Below are 22,320 nucleotides of genomic sequence, written 5' to 3' on the forward strand. Positions count from 1 at the left end.
TACTCCACAATCATACTCCTACCAAAAGAGAGTTTTTTCAGTGGGAAAAATCCCTCTGAAACGCTCTTTCAATTTAGTGATCTACGGCGAAGCTACCACAATTTGTCTATTATGTCGGGCATCGTATTGTCTGCACAGTGAAGGTATCTACTCATCACAAAGAACCTATTCCTTCGCTAGGCTACGGTAACCATTGAGTTGTGAGCACCCCCAGAATCTTCCCAGGAGCATCGCTTGGATGGAAACCAGTTACAACCTCATGACAGTAAAATCCCAATGAAAATTTTCATCTACTCTTCACTGATACTAGAAGATGAAAAAACAATAGAAGTAGTATAATTATCTAATTCTGCCATGAGAAAAAAGAATGTCATCTGAAAAAACTATTTAAAAAATTTCTACACCTAATTTTTCCCTCTATCCAGGAAGATCTGTTTCGGGGAATAACCTATTTCTTACAAAATGACCTTCTTGTCGCAAATTGGCAGCTTCTCTTTTTACTTTTTTCTATTGGAGAAGTGATGTAAGCTTCGTTGTCTTCGAATCCTTTTTCTTACATCTAACTGGTACCGAAATACTTCAGGACTTCTCTTGAAATTCATTAGTATTATCATTATCAAGCTGCAAAACAAGCTCCACTCTTGCCCGAAGTTGTCTTCCTGTTAAATTTTCCACAAGTCCACCAGCCTGGTCATCTGCAATGTCCTCATCAGTGACAATTGCTGCTTCTGGTAGCTCAAGGTATATTGTACTTCGTCAAAGTCATCGTTTTCCGGAAGCTATTTGGCTTCACACAGTGTAATATCTCTGAGCTATCGATATCCCTAATATTAAAAAATTTAATTCAAAAGTAATTACCGGAATAAAAGTTAATAAATGCAAATTTATCAACTAATTGATAAATAATACGTATTTTGGCGGGAAAACGAAGGAAAAAACGCTGAAAATGGAATAAATTCTAACTAGAGCATAAAATTCGAAACTTTGAAGATTTGCATAGGGATCCGCCCAATGTGACATTTATGTCACAGTAACATTTATCAGAGTATATTACAGAAATGGAAATCAATACCAAACATATTAATGTATTATTAATAATTTTGTATCATTATGTTGATACATACCAAAAATTGTGGCTGTACCGCATATAGTTAATGAAAAAATTAAATATTTACACAAAGCGAACGTCCATTTTTAGTATCTAGGGAAGGCGCATAAGTACCAGGGGTACTCAAAGGATAGGTCTTCACTCTCACTTGACAATTCTTACCTTGAATTGAAGCACTTAGCTTCCTCTTTCTTATAAGGTATAAAACACAACAATATACCGTGCCCGAACGATGCAAGAGCCATTACAGTGGAGCGATACAGGGTGTGACATTTATGTTACATTGGGCGGATCCAGGTTAAGGGACTGGTATTATTTTCTCAATTACCCAGATTCTCACGTAAAATGGTTTCGAAAAGACCACTCTCATTTGAAGTGCTGCAGATACGGAAGTAGGGGGAGGAGAACGCAGGGAATCCTCAATTATTAACTTATTATGTATGCAATTATCTATACTCTTAAAATTATTTACAAAGTTAAATCAAAGGAATCTATTACTATCTTTTGAGATTCTCCTGCGGCATTATCAAATCTTTTCGACCCTATAAATCTGAACGAAAATACATTTCCTTTTTGAAACTACAGCAGCATATAGCGATTGTCTGGATTCGAAGATTAAACAATTTAGGCTCTTGAAATTTTCTTCGAAATAAAACCGATGTCCATGTTCCTATATTTTGTCCCGTCAAAGTGCGTGATAGGAATTGATGGGTGAGTTAATCTCGTGAAGAACGTTTACACTTGAAGTCTACGTCAACTAAAATGTATGCAACTCTAATGTTTGAGTCTACCTCTAATGGTTTATTTTTTACAGGCATAACGAGAAAAACGTGAGAGCTGTCGAACACATTGATGAATGAGAGGTCAAGGGAACGGCACTATCTCATCGCTTATTTCTCGGCGTTTATTGTATTACCCAAATTCTCACTTAAAATGGTTCCGAAGAGACCTGTGTCATTCATAGAGGCACAAATAAGGGAGAAGGGTGAGGAGAGCGCAGGGGATTCTTAATTAACTTATTATTTAGGGATGGTCGGATTGGACACCTCGGATCAAAATATTCGCGGGTATTGCCCTTCATCGGATATATCAGACCCAAAGTCGCGGAAGACATCGGATCTGGATCCGAAATTTTGAATGATAGCTTCAGTAAATGCAATGCAATAATGTTGGAAAGAGTTCCGATTCTATCTTCAAATTTTCACCATCGCATGCGATTCTTGTCCTACTCATGAACCGTTCTGTTTGAAAGCTCTCGCAGAGGTTACGTAGCATAATTTCAGCCGTGGAAAATAAAAAAGGCAAAATACGACTGGCACATAGTGTGACTCTTCCCAAGTGATTTAACAATCGTCGGGGGAATCTCAGCATCAGCAATTTGAAAATGCATTTGGATCCGAAAATATCCGATCCGAAAGATCCGGCTCCGAAAATCAAGGATCCGATCCGAAAAAAATTCTGGATCCGTCCAACCCTACTCATTACGCATGCAATTATCTATACCCTTTATAAACTTTTAATTATTAACAATGTTCATATAGGGGAATCCATTAATGTCTTTAAGATTGTCCTATGGCATTATTAATAAGCTTTTTAAAAATATATATTTCTTTTTTGAAACAACTCTACAATACATATCTTGATTCCCTGGATTCGAAGATGCAACAAAAGGGTAGTGTCCTTCATCAAAGAAAACAAAAGGCAATAATTGCGATTCGTTACCCACCATTAGTGTATTCATAATATACAAATTATTTCGTTTTAGAAATGCCGGTTTAAACGAATGGCAATGGTCCATTTTTATCCTCATTTGAAAAGGGCCAGATTGGCGCCCATGCGATGCCACTCCACGTGACGTCACAGGGACCTAGTGTCTATAGGAGAAGATAGGAGTTATACATCGTCTGAGGTTACCAATGCATGCATGAGGCGCAGAGCTCAGGGAAACATGTCATAATAATCACTTATTAAAACTGGCCAAGGTCGGAAAGTTTTATTCGTTTGATAAGGTATTAATAATCCTTATTTAAGCTAAGCGCTACCAGCTAGCATGGTAATCAACTACCTGCTAGCATCCTGCGACGTATCAGCGCTAAGCCTCGCCTCAAGGTCACCTCACCGGGCGGGAGGGGGAACCAGAAATACGACGTACGGAGAGATTTCCCGGCATTCATAGTTAGGCGTCGCGTTTTCGCGCGCTTGAAAATTTTCACTTTTCATTTGATCGCGAAAAATAGATATTGTCATTTAAAAATCTAAAAGCGTGAAATACGTACTCCATGAGTAATAATCTTTCGATTTAGGCAATAAAAAAAATAATAGGAAACCACCCTATTGAAACTTTTGAAATTTATTTCGAAATAATACCACTGTCCAGCTTCCTCTCTTTAGTTCCGTAAATGTATGACCTAGAAATTGATGGGTGAGTTAAACTCGTGTGCCCTTCAAGTCTTCGCTAGCTAAAATATATGCAACTCTGTTTCAGTGTGACATAGATTTCCCATCATTCCGTATTGAGCCGGACAGCAATACACACAATAGGGTGGCTTCCTATTATTTTTTAAATGCGTGAATCGAAAGATTATTACTCCTGGAGTACGTATTTCACGCATTTAGATTTTAAAATGACGATATCTATTTTTCGCGATAAATGAAAAGTTAAAATTTTCAAGCGCGCGAAAACGCGACGGCTAAGTAGGAATGCCGGGAAAGCGCCGTGTGAAATCGTTTTGGTTCCCGCTGCCGCAAGTGAGGTGACCTTGGGGCGAGGCTTTGGGCGCTGATAAGACGCAGGATGCTAGAAGGTAGCAGAGTACCCTGCTAGCAGGTAGCGCTAGGCTTAAATAAGGATTATCAATACCCTATCAAACGAGGAAAACTTTCAGACCTTAGGCAGTTTTAATAGGTGATTATTAAGACATGTTTCCCTGAGCTCTATGCCTTATGCATGCATTGGTAATCTCAGACGATGTATCATTCCCATCTACTCGGTCCCTGGTCCTAGGTCCCTGTGACGTCACGCGGAGTGGCATCGCATGGGCGCCAATCTGGCCTTTTTCAAATGATGATAAAATTGACCATTTAGCCATTCGCCTGAACTGGGATTTGTAAAACCAAATAATTTGTATACTATTCATATAGTAAGAGTGGGTAACGAATCGCAATCAATGCCTTTCGTTTTCTTTTATGTAGGAAACTACCCTGCTCCCCGAATTAAGTCTGCCAAAAATCTTTCAGTGAAATCTCCGTTGATTTTCATATTCTCACTTATAGAGGCTTTGAAGGGAAGAAATGTCGGGATATGGCAATGAGTCTCACTGTTTCTCACTAATCCAGTTTGACTCAAAGCAGTTCCTTTCAGGCTCATCCAGGTTCGACTGTTATTCACACTTTACGGCAGATTTTCCGGTGTCATTTCATTTCAATGTCACATTTCACACGAAGGCTTGTTCAAAAATTCATAAAATGTGGATTGTGGTGGAAATTTTAAATGGCAAAACACTAATGCGATTTTATCATTAACCTACCACGGTGGTAAACCTGGATCCACCAAAAATATTTTTTTGAGATTAAGAATTGCATTTCGAGGGGAATGCTAAAGGTGTCATTTTTACTACACTCCGAAAATATTACACTGATCGGTTGTGTAGTTTCCGAGATACAGGCTGTGACATACATGTCACATTGGGCGATTCTGTTGTCTATTTCGGTGCAAGGTTGTATTTCCTCAGAAAAAGAAAATATTTTTCGCATTCGAGCTGCACAGTTCATTTAAATGGTAAAAAACTAGAAAAATATATTTATTTGTACATATAATTATTTACATACATTCTTTTGTTTAAATTTAAAGCCTATTATTGAAAATTTAGCAATAATTTTCAGAGTTCCATTGCCCGCGATTCATAAATTTTTCGATGTTAAGTGTGATGTTTTAAAGTGTACAAATTTTCTGGATTTTTTCAATATTATTTCACAAATGTGGGGTATATTTAAATTTATTATGTTTATATTATAAACTTGTCAAATACACATCAAGAAAAATTATTTTAAATTCATGTAAAGTTTTCATCAAGAGTGTTATGAAATCACAGCACCTTGAATTTACACAATCAATGGATTTGTTGAAGGTACATTTAAATAATATTTTTTAATGGCTAATAAGGAAAACAGTTAAACATGCATTTCCCCAATTTTGGAAAATACATAAAATAAATATATATTAGAAAAATATTGCCACAACACATAAGAGGGTAATGTAGTGTAATATTGAATGAAATGTGAAACAAGTTGTTTCAAATAAACTCAAGGTTGATTTAGAGTTGAATGCTGGCGCATACGTAACATTTTGAGTGGAAAGTGGAAAAGCAACATTTGTCCATATTACAAATATCGCATGCAGTGCACTTGACGGAAGCGCAATATTCTCCAGCACGGCGACCCCATATTTTATTTAGTAAAACAGGGACTAATTGATTATTAGCATCGTAACATATATCATTGTCTGCTTCTGTTGAAAATGAAGTACCAATGCCGCTATACTTCGCATGGCTTCGCATCGATGTATGGCCAGTTATGTTTGCACTATTACACGCCTGAACTCTGGATTGTGACATGCAAGGACCAGATTTTGCTTGTGAATAGCTTCAGATTGTGAACAGCAACACACAAAGGCCAAGGAAAAATATTATCCACGACCACCACCAAAACTGATTGTCTTCCGCCGAATGAATTGCATGCAAGGATGGATACCAAAATACGCAATCATACTCCTGTCAAAAGAGGGTTTTCTCAGTGGGAAAAATCCCCCTGAAACGCGCTTTCAATATAGCGATCTACGGGCCTAGCTCCCACAATTTGTCTTTCATGGCAGGCATCGTATTGTCTGCACAGTGAAAGCATTTACTTATCATAAAGAACCTATTCCTTTGTTTGGCTACGGCAAGCATTGAGTTGTAAACATCCCAAGAATCTTCCCAGGAGCATCGCTTGAATGGAGCCCTGTTACAACCCCATAACAATAAAATTTCTATGAAAATTTTCATCTCCTCTATACTGATACTAGGAGGTGACAAAACAATAAACGTAGTATAATCACCAGATTCTGCCGTGAGAAAAAATAGAATGTCATCCGAAAAAAAAACCATTTAAAAAAATAGTACACATGATTTTTCCCACAATACAGGAAGATCTAGGGGGTAACCTATATCTTATTACTCGCTTAGCTCGATGGGGGGGCTCTGCCCCCCCTAGGCCCCCCCGAAAAAGGCCTGCGGCCTGTTATGATCACTGTGGGAGGTCTTACACTTTTTGTTTGCTACTTGTTACTTAAGGATCGTTTACTTTTAAGCTGGCTAGCTTAGGTATAAGCAATATTTCCACTTTCACGTAAAACGAGCGCATGGTACGTAGGCTACAATATGAATGTAAATATTTATAAAGAGAAACGTTTTTCTGAGGGGCTAAAAAAGGAAAATAAATTTCTACGAGTTTCTCTAACTTATTCAATTCAAACACAAAAAACGTTGAGACCACGTTCCAATGTAACACCCAATGCATACGTAATATCATAACATAACCACTTAACGAATTACAATGAAAAACACGTTTATTAATTATTTTCCACAAAACTCAACCAAATTCTTGATATACGAATAAGATGTAACAGCTGTTCCCCTTCGTAAGCGAATTACGTTGGGACTGAATATAAATATCTAGAAACAAATGCGCCTTAGCATGAATTGGGGCTAGTATAACGAATTTTATCGAAATATTATTTATCGTGATCGCGAATGATTTCACTTCAGAAATACCTCTATTTAAAGTTTTAATGAATCGGGATACACAAATATCTCAGCTGTAATATCCAACGCAATGCGCAATAAATCTGGTGAGTAACGGATCACTGCCTTTGGTGTACAAGACATTGTGAATGTCAAGATTTCGATAATTTTTACAGTAGAACTTAGTCACTCAAGGAAACGTGATTTTCGCAAGACAAATAATTGAATAAGAAATACCTTTATTTGCCCTTATCTTCCATATTGTATTATTCACTGCCTATTCTCTCTTGCAGCTCACGGATAACATTGTACATTAAAAAGGACATTAACGGAAAAAAGAACGTAAACAAAAATAATAAGTTATCACCATCACAAAAAATGAAAATGTAATCATTTTTACCTACCTATATTATGTAAGACTCGTTTGAAAGTCTTTCTAATACAATCGTGTATCGCCAACAAGATACGAACTATAGGCAACAGCACGAATCATATTTCTAAATAGGCATTTAGTGCACTTGTTAACTTTGAAATTAATAACCACCACACTTTCGATGTAATATACCAAAAACAACAACTAATTTCTTACCTTATATTTCTCCGCTTTTGATTTGAATGCGCTTTGATTTAAACAGATGTTTGTTCTTGCGGAAAGAAGACGCAAAGAAATACACATCAAATATTACTTTCTTAATTTCCTTCCTTATATTTATCAGTTTTTCGTTTTAATTCCTTTATCTTCTTTCCCAATTTAGCTCCTCTTGTTTGCATAAACAAATATGTTGCTATGATTGTTCGTTTGTATGACTGCCGCGCCGCCATTGGAATTTGGTGGCCATTTTTTGAACTAATCCATATACTCACTTTTAATTGAATAGACGGATAAATAATTGTAAATTTAGTGTTTTCATAATTTTTCCTGGGGTTTCAGACAATTTTAGAAGGGGTCTTCATTAGACTTTTTGCCGTATCTCGTCTCGTTCACCCCAAACATTTGTATAGGTGAGTGAGTGGTCGTAAGTGGTCTTTATACTATATAGATAAGACCTTCCTGTCACCAAGTGGCTGCTTCTCTTTTTACTTTTTTCTGTTGGAGAAGTGGTGTAAGCTTTGTTGACTTCGAATCCTTTTCCTTAAGTGTAACAGGTACTGAAATTCTTCCGGACTTCTTTTGAAAGTCATTAGCATTTTCATTATCAAGCCGCAAAACAAGCTCCACTCTTGCCCGAAGTTGTCTTTCCATTAAATTTTCCACAAGTCTATCAGCCTGGTCATCTACAATGTCCTCATCAGCGACAACTGCTGTATCTGGTGGCTCAAGGTATATTGATTATATTTCGTCTAAGTCTTCATTTTCCGGAAGTTCTTTGGCTTCACCCAGTGTAATATCTCTGAGCTATCGATATCACTAATATTAAAATTTTTAATTCAAAAGTAATTACCGGAATAAAAATTAATAAATGCGAATTTACCAATTAATTGATAAATATTAAATCGTTTGACGAGAATGCAAAGGAAAAAACGTTTAAATTACAATTTATTCTAACTAGAGCATAAAAGTCGCAACTTTGAAGATTTGCATAGGGATCCGCCCAATGTGACATTTATGTCACCGTACAATTTATCAGAGAATATTACAGAAATGGAAAGCAATACCAAACATGTTATTGTCTTATTAATAATTTTGTATTATTAGGTTGATATATACAAAAAATTGTCGCTGTAGCGTATATAGGTAATAAAAAAATGAAATACTTACACAAAGCGAACGTCCATTTTAAGTACCTAGGGAAGGCACCTAAGTACCAGGAGTGCTTAAAAGATGTCTTCACTCTAACTTGACAGTTCTTACCCTGAATTGAAACACTTAGCTTCCTCTTCCTAATAAAGTATGAATAACAACAATATACCGTGCCCGAGTGATGCAAGAGCCATTACAGTGGAGCGATACAGGGTGTGACATTTTTGTTACATTGGGCGGATACAGGTTAGGGGCGTTGAACTATCACAGTTATTGCCCAGGGCCAAAATTCCTACAGACCAGGAATGAGACCACGGACCCTAGGAGCAATGGTGCTCACCTCTTTAGGCACCAACTATCACTGAAAACTTTGGTAACGTGGAGTCCCTCTATTGCAGAAGAAAGTAATTCCTATTATGATGTACGCTGATAAATTAGCTCACTCTAAGCCTTCATTCATCAAACTTAAAATATTGACAGTCGTTAATCTACATATTTACTCTGTTTTATTACATACAAAGAATAATTTACCTCATCTCCTTCAGGGACAAAATATTCACTGTCATAACACAAGAAGTAGAAACAAATTAAATTTACCATACCACAGGTTATCCACATCTTTTAACAGCTGCAAGAGCATTGGGATGAGAATATACAACAAGTTACCATGTAGTATGGTAGATATACCTGCTGATAATTTAAAAAATAAAATACTCGATTGGCTTGTTACAAGACCGTTTTACTCCGTGCAGGAATTTTTTGAAACAAAAATCTAGGGATTGCTGGTCTTTTATAATTGCTGTCAATGTGTAAAGGAAATTGTTTTGTATTTGTGTAATGTTCTTGTCTCAAATTTCATAAAGCTACAATGCATACTGTTTTAATATTTGTAGATGTTTATTGTTGTCTATTGCTGTAAAGTCTGAATGACAATAAAATTATTACTATATTACACAGGAATGGGCAAAATACAGGCTTTAAATGTATTTGAAATACAAAGTACGACTCCAAATGTATTTAAAATGGAAAATTCCCAATACCTTTGACTTAGGTGTCAGAAAAACGAACTATAAATTAGTATTTTAAATACATTTAAAAAATATAAAATACATTTCTGTGGAAGCTAAAGAATCTTTAAAAAAAATATAACAACTGCGGCACATTATGGATAGTTGCAAATATGAAGGAATCGATTCTTACAAAAACAAGTTATCTTTGAAGCAAATGCTACGGAAGTGATATCAGAGCTACTTCAGAGTATTTTACAAATGTATTATTGTTTTTGGAGTTGGAAAATACCTAAGCTCTGTACATATTTGAAATACAAAATAAAATATACACTCAGGTTGTGTATTTGAAATACAAAAACCAAATCACATACTTATTTCAAATATGAATTAGAAATATGTACTACTCAGCACCGATCATATATTATACCTTTTTGCTAAGTAGCAATAAGACAAGGATGATTCACCACCATAGCTGGTGAGGAGTGCTTGCACAGTTTCCTCCCAAATGCTCCCATTTCTTCCCACTAAGACTGATAATCAATCGTTACGTCATCCCTACGCAATAGAAAATTAACTCTTATGGCAGAAAAGATATAAAAATGGCAAAAAAATCAAGTTGATTCAATTATATTGCAAACAAATGGTTGCCGCCACAAATGAGACTTCGAGAGAAATAAATAACAACTTTCACGGAAAATAAAATGAATTTTCAATATACAAATTTTATAACCACAGCGGAGGAGTTTACCTGTTACAGTGAATAAGAAAAATATCTTACTGCCACCTAGTGTCATTAAAAATATTCCCTTGGACAGATTGGAACCACCACATTCATTCGTAACTGCAGTGAATATCCACTGCTTTACCACTATGCCAACTCACTCCCTGATTCTTATGGTGTCTTGTTTCATGTTTTCTTAAGCGATGCACTGCAACAAACCAGTCTCCTAGTTACACCAAATCAAACTGAATTTTGATTCAGTGACACTAGATTTGCGTGGCAATATATTAAGTTGCATAGCAGCAGCTCTTTTATACATTTTATGTTCCTTAACTATCATAAGAATGCTACTGCATAAATTGTATGAGAATACACTTTGATGGATCGGTCTATTAACGAGAGAAAATAAATTGAAGTTCTGGACATGAATTTATTTTCCAGCATGAGCTGCACAACTCATGTGGCATTAAACATTGCACACGTCCCACATACATTACCATTTGATGATAGTTTAAAACAATATTGCAGGAGAAAAAACCGAAATTAAATTTCCAAACTACGGCGAAAGTGGCGCCGATCAATTTGTGAAAAAAAATTTGGAAACCACTCTAAATAGAGATGCTCAAAACATAGCAATTGAAATTTTTTAAGTCACTAACTTCAATATTCAGAGTAAACCTTGTCATTTTTGTAAGAAAAGGTATATATGCCACCGTTTTCATAGTGAGGAGGGCCAATTATATTGCTGGTATGATAAAAAATTGGATCCTCTCTTGGTTAGTTTGAGAAATTTGTAATGCGCCAAACAATATTTTTCTATACTTTGAAAAGTCGTGTCACTTGGAAAAGATTAACTGTAATTTATCATTTCAGTCGGACCCGGAAATTTAGCAGGGAATTAAGATGATGTTCTCTGTGTTGCTATGAAATATGTTCGTTTACTATCGCTAAAGGAATACATGACTAATGCACAGTCTCTGGATCTCAGGTGGATTCCAGCCTCATCAACTGAGATGCGAGAGGTTTTTTATTCCGTCAATAAGTGCAGAAATAGGCGATGGATCGAAAATTTCAATAATATTGTTTTATTTCACAATAAGAGCCATAAAAAAATTCCCCTTCATCCAGAATCTTCTATTTCCATTAACAATTACTTCAATTGCATAAGGATGGTTGTCTCGATAACCGTTAAAACCTGTAAGCATTTTATTCAGCATCCCACTCCAATTAGTTGCTGGCTTTCACCATTTGATGAAGCTGATTGCCACTCTGGGCGTTCCAGGCCGAGCAAAGGGAACCAAGGACAGCTTTGGTGGAAAGTTTAGGAATTACTCGGCAGTTGGTGAGATGAGAACTCGTAGTGAAAGACTTGCAGCGATTCTTGCATTCAATTGGTCTCTTCTGTGTGTGAGCACATGTGTACGAAGTATCTGTCCTTCCTAGAGAAAGACTCACCGCAATGATTACACACAAACTCTTTCGTGTGTGTACGCAAGTGTTTGTTCAGTATACTGTTGTTTGAGAAACGCTTGTCGCATTTGCTACATGAATATGGTTTCTCTCCCGTGTGGGTCCGCAAATGTAATATTAAGGTATTCTTCACACTGAAGGACTTGCCGCAAAGGCTGCACTCAAATGGTCTCTCTGCTGTGTGTGTTCGCGAGTGTACCATGAGGTCGCGCTTAGTGGAGAAAGACTTTGCGCATTCATTACACGGAAAAGGTTTCACTTCTGAGTGTATGTGCATGTGTGCCTTGAGGTTGTTACTACGAGCAAAGTTTTTGGAACAAAATTTACACGAATAAGGTTTTTCTCCGGTGTGCTTGCGCATGTGTAGATCGAGAAGGGACTTTTTCGAGAAAGACATTGCGCAAATATTGCACGCAAAAGGTTTCTCTCCTGCGTGCGAACGCAGGTGTTCATAGAGGTTGGTAATCTTAGGGAAAGACTTGCCGCATATTCTGCATGAATGACTTTCACTTGCTCCGTGCTTACGCTGCATGTGACGTTTAAGACTGCCCTTATGAGCGAAACACATATCGCAGGCACTGCAAAAGTAATCTGGAGAGTCTTCTACATTACTTTGTCCATCATCAGGAATCGAGTCAGACCTTGTCTTATCAGCATGAAGGGCACTGTCTTCTTCCAAATCTTCATCTATCACATTCCTCCCTTCCCCCGCACGGGACACTACAGTCTTGGATTGAGTGTCTGTCACTGAGACTGATGGAACAATGCAGTCATAGCTAAGATCAATCCTTGCATTTCTTTCCTTCAGCATACATGAAGTTAATGCTGTTTCCAACAGCGTTTTGCCAGAAGTTGACAGCCCTAGAAAAGAAAATCCCATCAAAACCTTCAGTGTCACACTGGAAATCTAGGAATCACTGATCTTATTTTTAAAAGACATTTGATAGATAGACACATAGCCCTTTCAATTTATCTTTTTGCTGGTTGCTACACAAGTAAAAAAAGGTGTCAGTCTTTTTCGGTAATTTAAATATTGTCACAATTTTTTTGTTAAAAGGAAAGGAAGGCATCAATATATATCATAAATCTAGCTTAAAATTGCTGAAGAAAAATGAAATGAAGACCCTTTGAAAATTTGCTGACTTGAGAGGCAAAAATTTGTAATAGGTGATTTTGTGTTATACATACTGTTATTTTTCTGGAAGTTGATATTTAAAAATGGCAAATAAATTTCCTTTTACATAGTACTTTAGGATACACAATTTTTTTAATGGAAAATTTATTTTTATAAATTTAAATGATAAAAATTTGTAGCAATTAGGATTTACATCAATAGAAATATTGAGTGATTACTTTATCCTCCTAGAGAAGAACAAATTTTTAAATCAATAAGTAAGGTAATTCCTTAAATCATGAAATTGTTCCGGATTACCATTTTAAGTTTGCTTTTAGCAGCTACTACTTCTGAAACCAGCACCGAAATTTTTTCATTAATTACTAAGCAACTGATATCAAAACCTCCATGGAAGGGGCAAAAATTCATGCATTTTTATTTTAAAATTCGCATCACATTTTTTGTGAAAAAAATCAAGTCTAGTCAAAATTCACATCTTTGTCAGATTAAACAATAAATTTTGTCAAAAAAATCTAATTTATTTCCTCATATTGTAATTTGTGGACCATTTTAGAAATAAGGTTATAAGGGTCGCAATCACATTTTTCCATTTTGACCATGATATCCATCAGGATCATTAACAAACTTCCTGATAAATTCTACACAACCATATAGCAATAATAGGGATTTTAAACTTTTGTAAATGAATTCTTAACTGACTCAGAAAACATTTAACCACTTTCACCTCAGTTTTATTATTTGGTATAAAAATTGAGATGTGGTGTACAATATCCACATCAAATTATTTAATAGAGTTAAGTTTTGAATTCCATATAATATCCACTTCTTTTCCATGAAAAGGTATTTTCTGACATGATTTTATTGTTAAACTAAACCAAGCACTGTTGCTAAACCCACATAAATAAATTAATAAAACAGTATAGTCTGAGGTTTGAGGCGAGGTGGAGTGGAAACGTGACATAATGAAAATGAAAAAGCAGGAGCAATTTCCACAATTTTACATTTATTAATACTACCGGTTTCGCTTTTCAGCATCATCAGGTACAGATATATCAAGTGCTGGGGTTAGAGAGGTAGGGGTAGCTGCATCCAGGGGTAGCTGACCGGACCGAGCGACTGGAGCGTTGGAACCCAGCAGAGAGGGTACCAGGGGCCTTCCCACCATCCCCTTGGAGGAAGACATTAAGGACAATTAGTGTATTTGTCATACTCCTCTCTAACCCCATCCTCAGTTTTCCCAAGCCCCGTGACTATACACCCTCCCTCCATTCCCTTCCCCCGCCTTACCGCCCACCACCCCCTCCTACCTTCCTATTTAAGCGTAGCGCACTTGATATTTCTGCACCTGATGATGCTGAAAAGCGAAACCGGTACTATTAATAAATGTAAAATTGTGGAAATTGCTCCTGCTTTTTCATTTTCATTAATAATACAGTGTCTGTTTGAAATTTTCACTCTATTTCTGTGAATCAAATATTGATCAGAACACAAACTAATGTATGCACGCATTTCACTGAGATGAAGAAAAAAAATACATACATATAGTCTTCCTTTTATCTTGGCTGTGGTATAAATGCATCTGATTGGCTCTGTTTCATAAAATTGAGTTTGAAATAAGTGCGTTTTCCTCCACACAGGTCGTAAAGGAGAAAAATTGACTCAACTAAAGTGGAGATCTCATTTGAATCTTTCACTGCCATAAATACTGTATATCACTAAATTATGAATGCAATTTTATAAGCCAATGGCCGAACTAGTTAAAAACCAATAGACTTCAACAGAACAAATGATTTTAGACGAAATGAACTTATGCTTTATATAAATGTAACAAGAAATTATAACAATACATGGAATATATTGAATTTTGTATTATAAGAAATCGATAAGTACACAAAAGAAAAGAAATAGATTCTCTCCTATTCAAACGACATGTAAACTCAAGAAAACAAAAATTACGCATGGATGACTAACTTAGGTTCTTCCCCTTTCAAAAAAGCTACAACAACCTCTCCACACATATAATTGCAAGCCCTAGAGTTTACTCACCTGTAGCCTCAGTCATAGAGTCATTGGTCATTTTAGAATTATCAATCAGTTTTTCATCCTTGGTAAATGTAGGCTGAAAATAAGAATCAAGATATTAATCATGAATGCACACACGAATCAGCATTATATTAATAATAGATTTTTTTTACAATATAGAACTTTCTTCCACACATACACAGCAATGAACACACTATAATTTCTTCCAACAATGAGACAGCCTTCGAATAACGTTCATTCTAAATTGAGCAATACGGTGCAAAAGATCCACAGGGAAAAAATCATTCACCTTGACCGGGATTCGAACCTGGATCCCCCAATTTCCGGTCGAGTGCTTTAGCCAGTTAAGCTACCGAGGCGTCATTCTTCCCTGTGGATATTTGTGGACACTACCGGACAAGGTGTAGCTGGACTGCAGGGCATATGATGCCACTAGCAATCCAAGTCGTGCACACAGCGCCACAGCCGGAGAGCAGGCCCGGACGAAGAACACATAAAGGTGTTTGCTCTTGACTAGTTTTTAAGTATACCAGAACTAGCCACGGTGGTAACTTTTACGGGAGTCACCTGCAATGCACAATCGTGTGAAAGATCCACAGAGAAAAAATCATTCGCCTTGACCGGGATTCGAACCCAGATCCCCCAATTTCCGGTACAAAGTCCCGTAGTGTCCGCAAATATCCACAGGGAAGAAAGACGCCTCGGTAGCTTAACTGGCTAAAGCACTCGCCCGGAAATCGGGGGATCCTGGTTTGAATCCCGGTCAGGGCGGATGATTTTTTCTCTGTGGATCTTTCGCACGATTGTGCATTGCGGGTGACTCCCGTATAAGTTACCACCGTGGCTAGTCTTGGTATACTTTAAAACTGAGCAATACTGTGCCATTCATGAAATCATTTATACAATTTTTATCATTGACTTCATTTATTCTCATTGCCTTGCTTCTACTCCAAGCATCATGGTAGTAATGAACCAATCAAGGTTTTTCAGGAAATCAGCATCCATAAGCGAGTTGACCACAGGTAAACTGTCATATTGTGCCTTCTGAAATCCGTCTCACATCAATTCGTCCTTAGAATAACTACCACAAAGCTTGACGATGATTTTTTGCTTTGATCTCTTTCAATCAAGGCTGTAATCCCTAAGCCAAGTGAACGGTGTAACGTGCGATGAAGTCACAAGGTGTTACATGTCAAGTGACTACAAGCGATATTTCAGAACTTATAATTAGCATTTTATGATGTTTCTGGAGTCATGGGAGAGACTTGGCTTAAATATTTGGACTCATGAAATAACTGTTTATACAATGAGACTTTGCAGCACAATGAACAAATTTCATGCCTGTTCCCCATTCAAACTTACTGCACCATTGGCTGACTTTTCTAGGGGCTTTTACACATCCAAGGGTATCATGCAGATGACATAGCACCCTCATTTATAATCCAAGTGATTAATTTATTTTGTACAGCCAACTACTCAATGAGTATATTTTCATACATCTCGCTCCTCTGCTTGCTCCATGCTTCAAAAGGCATGAAAATGGAGTCAAGGCAAATTCCTTAGTTGAGGTAAAGCTGCACGATTGACTAAAAACATAAAAAGCAACCTTGAGACCCAGCCCTGTTATAGGAAATACTTTTGGCTATAATGAAGACAAAAATTTACAAACATATTGGGTCTGGATAATTGGCAGTCTTATTTATTATAGGAATGGGATAAACAACCTTTCTGTGAGAAGATTAGCAGGATTGTACAACAAGGTCCGAATTATGTGAAAAAATATTCGTGTGTTTCGGCTCTCTAGCATAGCAAAGACTATTACCTAGAAAGTAGGCAAAACAAAGTTAACCACAGGCCTACTCAATGGAATGAATGACATCTATGTCAGAAGAATAGTGATGTCATGCAACAAAAAATTGACTTACGCGCAAAAAAATAAAGATATCAAGGGTTTTCCTATATATTGTACCACTGGAAAAGTTGTGCAACTGGTCTTCGTACATTTGAGGGTGATTTCCCTTACAAATGCATATGTATACTCTAGGAAAACCCACTTCTGTAGTGCAACCCAGAATTTTGTTCAACTGAAGGCAATTACACTACCGTATAATTGCAGATGAGAATAGAACTTACCATAATATTGGCTGTGGGTAATTGGCAGTCTTGCTCGGGATTGAATACTTCAGTCGTTTGAGCTGAGCACGCGATCGGTGAAGTTCCTACAATCATTTCTTGTATGCATTCTATATTCTCAGCACAAGACTCTGCATTGTCGTCATCCGTCATCTCTTCTTTGATACTCTGTGGAGAAAGTAAAAGCACTTCTGTCATACAACCCAGAATTTTTTTCATTTGAAGGCAGTTATGCCGTGGTATCATTGCAATTGAGAACAAAATTTACCATCATAATCTCTTGGGGCAATTGGCAGTCTTCCAAAGGAATGTATATTTCAGTCCTTTGAACTGAGCATGCAAACTGTGAAGTTCCTTCACTTGAATCTCCAATGAATTCCTTTGTTTCAGCAGAAGACCCAGACATTTCATCAGCTGTCTTCTCTTCCTTGATGCTCTGCGGAGAAAGTATAAGTGATAAACAGCTCACCTCCACTACAATCAACAAATAAGTCATTCAGTAGAGCCAATGCTTCAATGGCTAGCTCTGCCATTGTCCTCAGGGCATTGAGTGATGGGCCAAAAGTTGTCTGCATGGTCAACAAAAGAGGGACATCATGATGAGCTTTGACATTGTGTAACAACCTCTTCAAACAATCCCCCCCCGCCAAGGGCAAGCTTAAGCTCCTGAGAATGCCCTTTGATCACAATATAGTAGACCTATTTCATCATGTACTGAAACAACGGCAAAAATTACCTATTTACGCAGAATGGATACAGCAAAAATGCAAACAGTGCTCTTATCCCGTTAACGCCTAGCGGTACCATATGGTACCAGCCAGTAGCGTAATGCTAAACGTAACTTTTTTGTCACTCATTGTAATTTATTTGGATTTTTGGGAGCTTAAACATAATAAGAATGTTTTTATTTACATTTTCCCGAAAAGTTTGCTTTTTTAAAGCTGAAATTAACGTATTTAGATCCGTTTGAAAATTAAGAATTTTCAGCTTTGCGAAAAAAATGGAATTTTTAGTGCAAGCATTTCGATTTTCTTTACTTGCGTCTTGTGTACTCATAATACGATGATGTCTTTATGTAATTATGATTGTTATAACATGTACATTTCATATAAAGTATTGTTTTTGTATGTGAGCCTAAAATTTGGGATGTTATGATGCAAAACATTTTGGTGGTACCATATGGTACCGCTAGGCGCTTGCACTACCATGTTTTGGCGGAAAGCGTAAATACGAATATTTCTGTTGTTTTCGTTTTCTAACAGTTATTTATTTTACAATTATTTATTTTTCATCAATTATATTATGAATTTTGCGTTATTTAAATGTTATAACGCATATAAAATGTATACATAAATTATTTTTTTTGTTATAAGGACGTCATCCAAGTACATAAGGCCCTAAATTTTCCGCATTTTTTCAGAATCTCGTACCCTCATGAGGGCTCAAGGAGTGGGAGGTATAATTGCATACCTGAATGCTATTTAGAAAAACATGAATAGGAAGAGTATCCGTGTACTCAATTAGGAAGGGGGTATGATGGGCTTGGGGGGTATGGGGGGATGAAGGGATGGGGGGATAAGCGGGCTTGCTAAGGGGAAAATTCAATGACGGCTGGCGGCAAGAGAAGACCACGCGACAGGCATCACTTCGACAAGAGCAGCCTAATCCTCATTTTTGTCTATCGTATCTCAATCACACTCCGATACTTTTCACACTTTCATTTGCTAGTAAAACCGAAATAACTTACACATACTGCTTATAATATAGCATGTGCTGCTGCAAAGAGAGGATGAATACCTTCCTTCTGACTGAGGAAAATGAAATAACGAGTGGACGCCAATTTTGCTCGAATTTGAAGTTGTTGTTCGAAAAGGTGGACAATCAGCTGAGTTTATCTCAAGATATGTCTAAGAATTTAAAAAAGTGTATTGAAACTTTACCGAGCCGTAAAGCACCCAAAAGGTATAGAAATAGGCAGGAAGGACGCGTTTTTGATGATGAAGAGATCGTAAAGCACGAAAGGATTTCTCGTAATCCTGATTACCAACTCACTGTTTCATGAAGCATCCCCAAACAGAATATTTGAACTGTTCTTTGAAGAAAATTTCCTTACACACTAAGTGTTAGAGTCGAATAGGTGTGTATAATTCTGCAACTGTTATGACCCAAATATAACACATGAGGCACTGAAAATATTTGTTGCAATTCTTTTTATAAGTTGGCATAAAACGACTCCCATAGGCACTATTGTGAGGCAGCACTAAACGCCAGAAATAATCTTGTTTATTACACAATGAGACGTAATAGATTTCTACAACTTCGTAGGTTTATTCATTGCGGTGATTACACCGCTGTGGATAAGTCAGATAAGATGTGGAAAATGCGCCCTTTTATGGGCATTGCAAAAAAAAGATTCGGCGGATATTTCAGAGAAAAGCAGTCCTTGAGTTTGAATGAGTCGATAATGTTCTCTTTTGGAAGATATAGCTGTTAGCAATTCATGCGGGGGAGACTAATTAGGTTTGGCTAGAAAGTATGGGGCATCAATAGCTCAGATAGTTACTTCGTAAAACTCAGGAATGTGAAAGCCTACGAAAAAGGAATTGGGAAAGATAGTGTGAGGGCAACAAAATAACAGAGGGGGACAAAATGGTCGTGGCTCATTTTTACTTGGATTCTAGATGCAATGACACACAACGCATGGATGCTGATGGGGAAATCCTGAAAAATCATAACTCAGTTTGATTTCCGATGGCCAGTAGTATAATCACAGCTGGATACTAGGATCCCCTAAAATATCAAGGACGTGCTCAATTTACCAAAGTGCGACTGGAATGGGCTACTTGGCTAAAGAAATAGATTTATAATTGATTCATGTTTCAAAGATCGCATTCAACTGACAGCGGCTTATCTTCTTTCCAGTGCCCCTGATAGGTTCGACGGGCACAACCAACAAATAAAATCCAAGCCCAAGCGGGGACGGTGTGCTACTGAAAACTGAACCAGTAGAATAAGAACAGAATGCTTGAAATGCAATGCAGTGACTGCTTTGTTCATTTCCATGTGCGGCAACGACTGAGTGAAACGCTAAAATCATGCTATTCTTGATTTCTACGTCAATTATACGTAACTTCTATTTTATATGCAATAATATTTAATAATTAATTGAATATTATCGATATTTGAGCGTATTTTTGGATGAAAATGAATGTATTTTGCAGAAAGTAATAATTATTTAACGTTTTTGGCTTAAAAATGTGATTTCCGAAAAGTTTTTCAAATTTCAATTTTTTGACCCCTTAAACGCCTAGCGGTACCATATGGTACCAGGCTGTATCTCGGTAACTATTAGAGATAAAAGAATAAAATTTGCACTGAATGACTCAGAATTTCATTCTTATTAAAATATATGATTACCACAAAAATCGCAGAAAATTTTTAATTCAGGCGTTACCGGGTTATGAAACCCCTCAATGAAAACATGTCTGTCCTTAGTAGGATCGAAAATAAATAAAAACCAGGCATGAGGCCTTCCTTCCCATTCATCCACTTCATATCCAGGAAAATATCGAGGTTTTTGGGAATAAATCAAATTGAGACAATCAATAAGCCACCTTGGAAACTAAAGAGTCAACTAACCGGAGTCAAGGATTATCTTGAATTAAAGACCCCAGGAGCATACCTAAACCCCTGCGAGTGTGGTGAAGTGTGTATTGGAAAGACTTGTCAGACAATGGAAGCCCTCATTAAGGAGCACAAGAATTGCATTAGACTGGCTCACTCCCACAAGTAAGCCGTCGAAGTACATAGTGAAATCAACTTGCTTTTGGTGATGCAAAACTTCTTTGAAGATCAAGTGGATACTGAGACCAGATGAGTAAGATCAGTCATGTCTGGCAAAACATGATGGAACTCCTTCATGATGTATCAGAAAGAAAAGACAATAGCAGGCAAGAAATTGTGGAATCTGCCATTGTCATTCCTTTCTGATGCAGATGAGTAAGACTATGGGATAAGGTTGACAGACAAAATCTTTAACTGTGATACAGGATACTCAATCAGCCTTGCATGGGAACTGGTTCTGAAAATTATTAAGAAGGCGAGAAAAAATAACAACGACAAAATAGATGATGGACCATCAGAAATGACCTTACGCAGAGACAGAAGATATATAAACCTCAACAAATTTTTGATCCAGCACTCAGCACTGCCCAGCAGATGATGGAAGAGTTAGCCATTGAAATGTTTTCTCAGGCTGAACAGCCCATCTGGAGAGAAAACTGTAAGATTTCATCCATTTCATGCAACAGGAAAGCACCAAGTCTCATAAAATAAGTGGTACTCCTAACTTTGATGAAGAAGGATTTTTGAAATGTTAGGCGGTATACAATTAAATATGAGTATGTTAGAAGCCAAGGGGTACAAGTGACTTTTTTTTCTATACACAGTTAGGTACAAAAATTACGCACACAAAACAAATGAGATCAACTAGATACGATTTAGTAGTGCATATGATTTTCCCTCCATGCATGTCAGCACAGAACAGAGGCTCACTCGTATCCCATGGCCACCAAGTTTTGTAAATTTCTTTTATTAATTTCTGTACCTAACTCCGTTTAGAAAGAAAATCACTTGTACCCCTCATATTACAGCATATCATGAAGGCCATAACACCATTTATGATGGTCAATTGGCCGTGCCCATCTCCCTCTCATTTATTAAAATAAAGCAATTTCCGTCCGTCTGTTACTCAATCATGTTGGAAAATTTCATTAAACTTAGACAGTTTTCATATGTTATTGTGGTTGGCATGTGATTGTTTACATGGACACATGTTTTGTTTTAAGTAAATAAAATGTAAGGTTCATTATTGTCCTGTTTAACTCATTGAAATAAGGTGTTTTTATTTTCTCTCAAATTATATAACCATAAATAACTAGAATTTCAACAAGTCACTCAAAAACTATGGAACTCACTGACACAAAAGTTGGTCGGGAGATCATTGGTATTCATGGTTCACACACAGACCAAATAACTACATCTATAAAATGTAAAAGTCTTACTGTGCAGAAAGTATTAGACAGCCACTTGGAATACAATAAGGATAAGGCCTTAGCATTTGAATCCTGGGAGACATATCAGATTAGGTACAATTTTAGTTTCTCCCGGCATACACTTT

At 36.9% G+C, this 22,320-nt stretch overlaps 1 protein-coding gene across 1 annotated transcript in view; it reads right to left on the reverse strand.

Annotated features, from left to right (window-relative positions):
- The window catches only part of LOC124172762, a 76,410-nt gene that overhangs the window by 36,794 nt on the left and 17,296 nt on the right, over positions 1 to 22,320 (reverse strand). The window contains exons 3-6 of the mRNA XM_046552250.1: positions 17,410 to 17,577; positions 17,142 to 17,309; positions 15,012 to 15,084; positions 11,754 to 12,691 (exon numbers count right to left, since the gene is read on the reverse strand). Of these exons, the coding sequence (XP_046408206.1) occupies positions 11,754 to 12,691; positions 15,012 to 15,084; positions 17,142 to 17,309; positions 17,410 to 17,577 (1,347 nt within the window). The remainder of the gene's footprint in view (positions 1 to 11,753; positions 12,692 to 15,011; positions 15,085 to 17,141; positions 17,310 to 17,409; positions 17,578 to 22,320) is intronic.

Source organism: Ischnura elegans (assembly GCF_921293095.1).
Source record: "Ischnura elegans chromosome 13 unlocalized genomic scaffold, ioIscEleg1.1 SUPER_13_unloc_2, whole genome shotgun sequence".
Classification (NCBI taxonomy): domain Eukaryota; kingdom Metazoa; phylum Arthropoda; class Insecta; order Odonata; family Coenagrionidae; genus Ischnura; species Ischnura elegans.